This window comes from Seriola lalandi, unplaced genomic scaffold (genome assembly GCF_002814215.2).
Source record: "Seriola lalandi dorsalis isolate HSWRI2012SDOR001 ecotype SW California unplaced genomic scaffold, Sedor1 jcf7180001978032, whole genome shotgun sequence".
Taxonomy (NCBI): Eukaryota; Metazoa; Chordata; class Actinopteri; order Carangiformes; family Carangidae; genus Seriola; species Seriola lalandi.
The window spans coordinates 1-1,475 of record NW_019448698.1 but is presented as its reverse complement, the minus strand read 5'-3'; the positions used below and the strand labels follow the sequence as shown (position 1 = coordinate 1,475).

The window sequence follows — 1,475 nt, the reverse complement described above, 5'->3', positions numbered from 1 at the left end:
CCAAGGTGGTCTGCTGCAACCTTCCCCCCCAGCATGTAGTGGTGCTCATCGAAACTGGACTGGATGTCTCCTGGGAGGCCCAGAGGCATCAGGTCCACGGGTCTACCCAGGAGGTTCTCTGCCTGGGCAGCGGCGGCAGCAGCTGATGGCAGGGTCAGCTCCTTGATGAGGGAGGGGTCCTTGGCCTCCTCAGGCAGCTGCTCCTCGTTCTCCAGGGAGAAGATCCCCGGGCTCTTTCCGCAGCTCTCGGCCATGGAGTGGGCGTTGGAGTTGGATGTGGTGCAGTCGAAGCCGTAAGATGCCACAGAGTTGGCTGACTGAGGGGTTGCCCCGCCTCCGTCCTCTTCGCCCTCTCCGGCGGGTGTGTCGCCCGCCTCCTCATCCTCCTCAAGAGCGGGCAGATTACAGGTGGGAGTGGGGCTTTCAAATCCAGCGCTCTCACCCATCATCATCGGCGCATCTGGGTCGTTTATTTGCATCTCACCCTCTGTATCACTGGCCTCGTCTCCCGAGGTGGAGGGGGAAGACGGGGCGGACGCCGGAGCAGTTGGGGGTCCGGTTCCCAGGACCTCGTCGGCAGGGAGTGTCTCAGCCTCCTCTTCTTCTCCATCGCCTTTCTCCAAGTGGATACCCAGGTCCTGCTCCATGTCAGGCTGGACTGAAGCAGGCACCGGAGTCTGTTGCTTGTCTGAACGGGACTCCACCCCAGAGCTGCTGTCGTAATCGCGGAGTTCCTCAGGTGTGCTCGTCTCGCTGCTGCTGTGGGCAGCCAGACCGGTGCCACTCAGAGTGCTGGACTGAGACATGCCTACAGCTGGGGCAGCAAGCAGGATGTGAGCCTCCTCGCTGGCTGAACCCTTCATCTCCTCCTGCTGCTGGGGCTCTTCCTCTGACTGAGGAGCAAAGGAAGGGCCACTGCTGTCCAAACACGCCTTGGCGGGAGACAGAGTTGGTGTTTCAGATTCAGCTGCACCATGGTCAGATAGAGGGCTGGGGGAGGAGACAGAGAGCAGCGAGGCTGGTTGACCCCAGGTATCACAGAAGGGGTTGGTCTGACCCCAGGAGGAGGCTGGGGGCATGCAAGGTGGAGGAACAGAGCGATTGAGGTTGTCTAAACGTTCCTCCTCATTAAAGTCATCTTCATCTGCATTCCCACAGCTCTCTGTCACGCCTTCACTGTGCATCTCTACATCTTCATCATCCTCCTCATCATGTTCCTGCTGCTGGAACACCTTGTGATGCTCCTCTACTCTCTCTGAACTCAGGTCCATATCATCCACCCGCTCATCCTCTTCGTCCTCGTCCTCCTCCTCCTCGTTGGCCAGGGTTTCGACGTTGGGTGAACACATGAGATTACCATCTCCCTCAGAGCCACGGAGGCTTGAGTCGACCAGCGCGTCTGAGCTCTGGGTGCCCTCCAAAATTGCAGTGTGCTGGGTGCTGCTGAGGTCAGACACTCCCTGCAGTCGACTGCT

At 59.6% G+C, this 1,475-nt stretch overlaps 1 protein-coding gene across 1 annotated transcript; it reads right to left on the bottom strand.

The window, feature by feature from the left end:
- Nucleotides 1-5: 5 nt before the first annotated feature.
- Nucleotides 6-1,469, bottom strand: LOC147820200 (uncharacterized; the record flags this gene model as incomplete). Its single annotated transcript, XM_087174683.1, has 1 exon — nt 6-1,469. A coding segment is annotated over exon 1 (1,344 nt), but the record flags the coding sequence as incomplete, so codon positions are not given.
- Between the last annotated feature and the right edge of the window lie 6 nt (nt 1,470-1,475).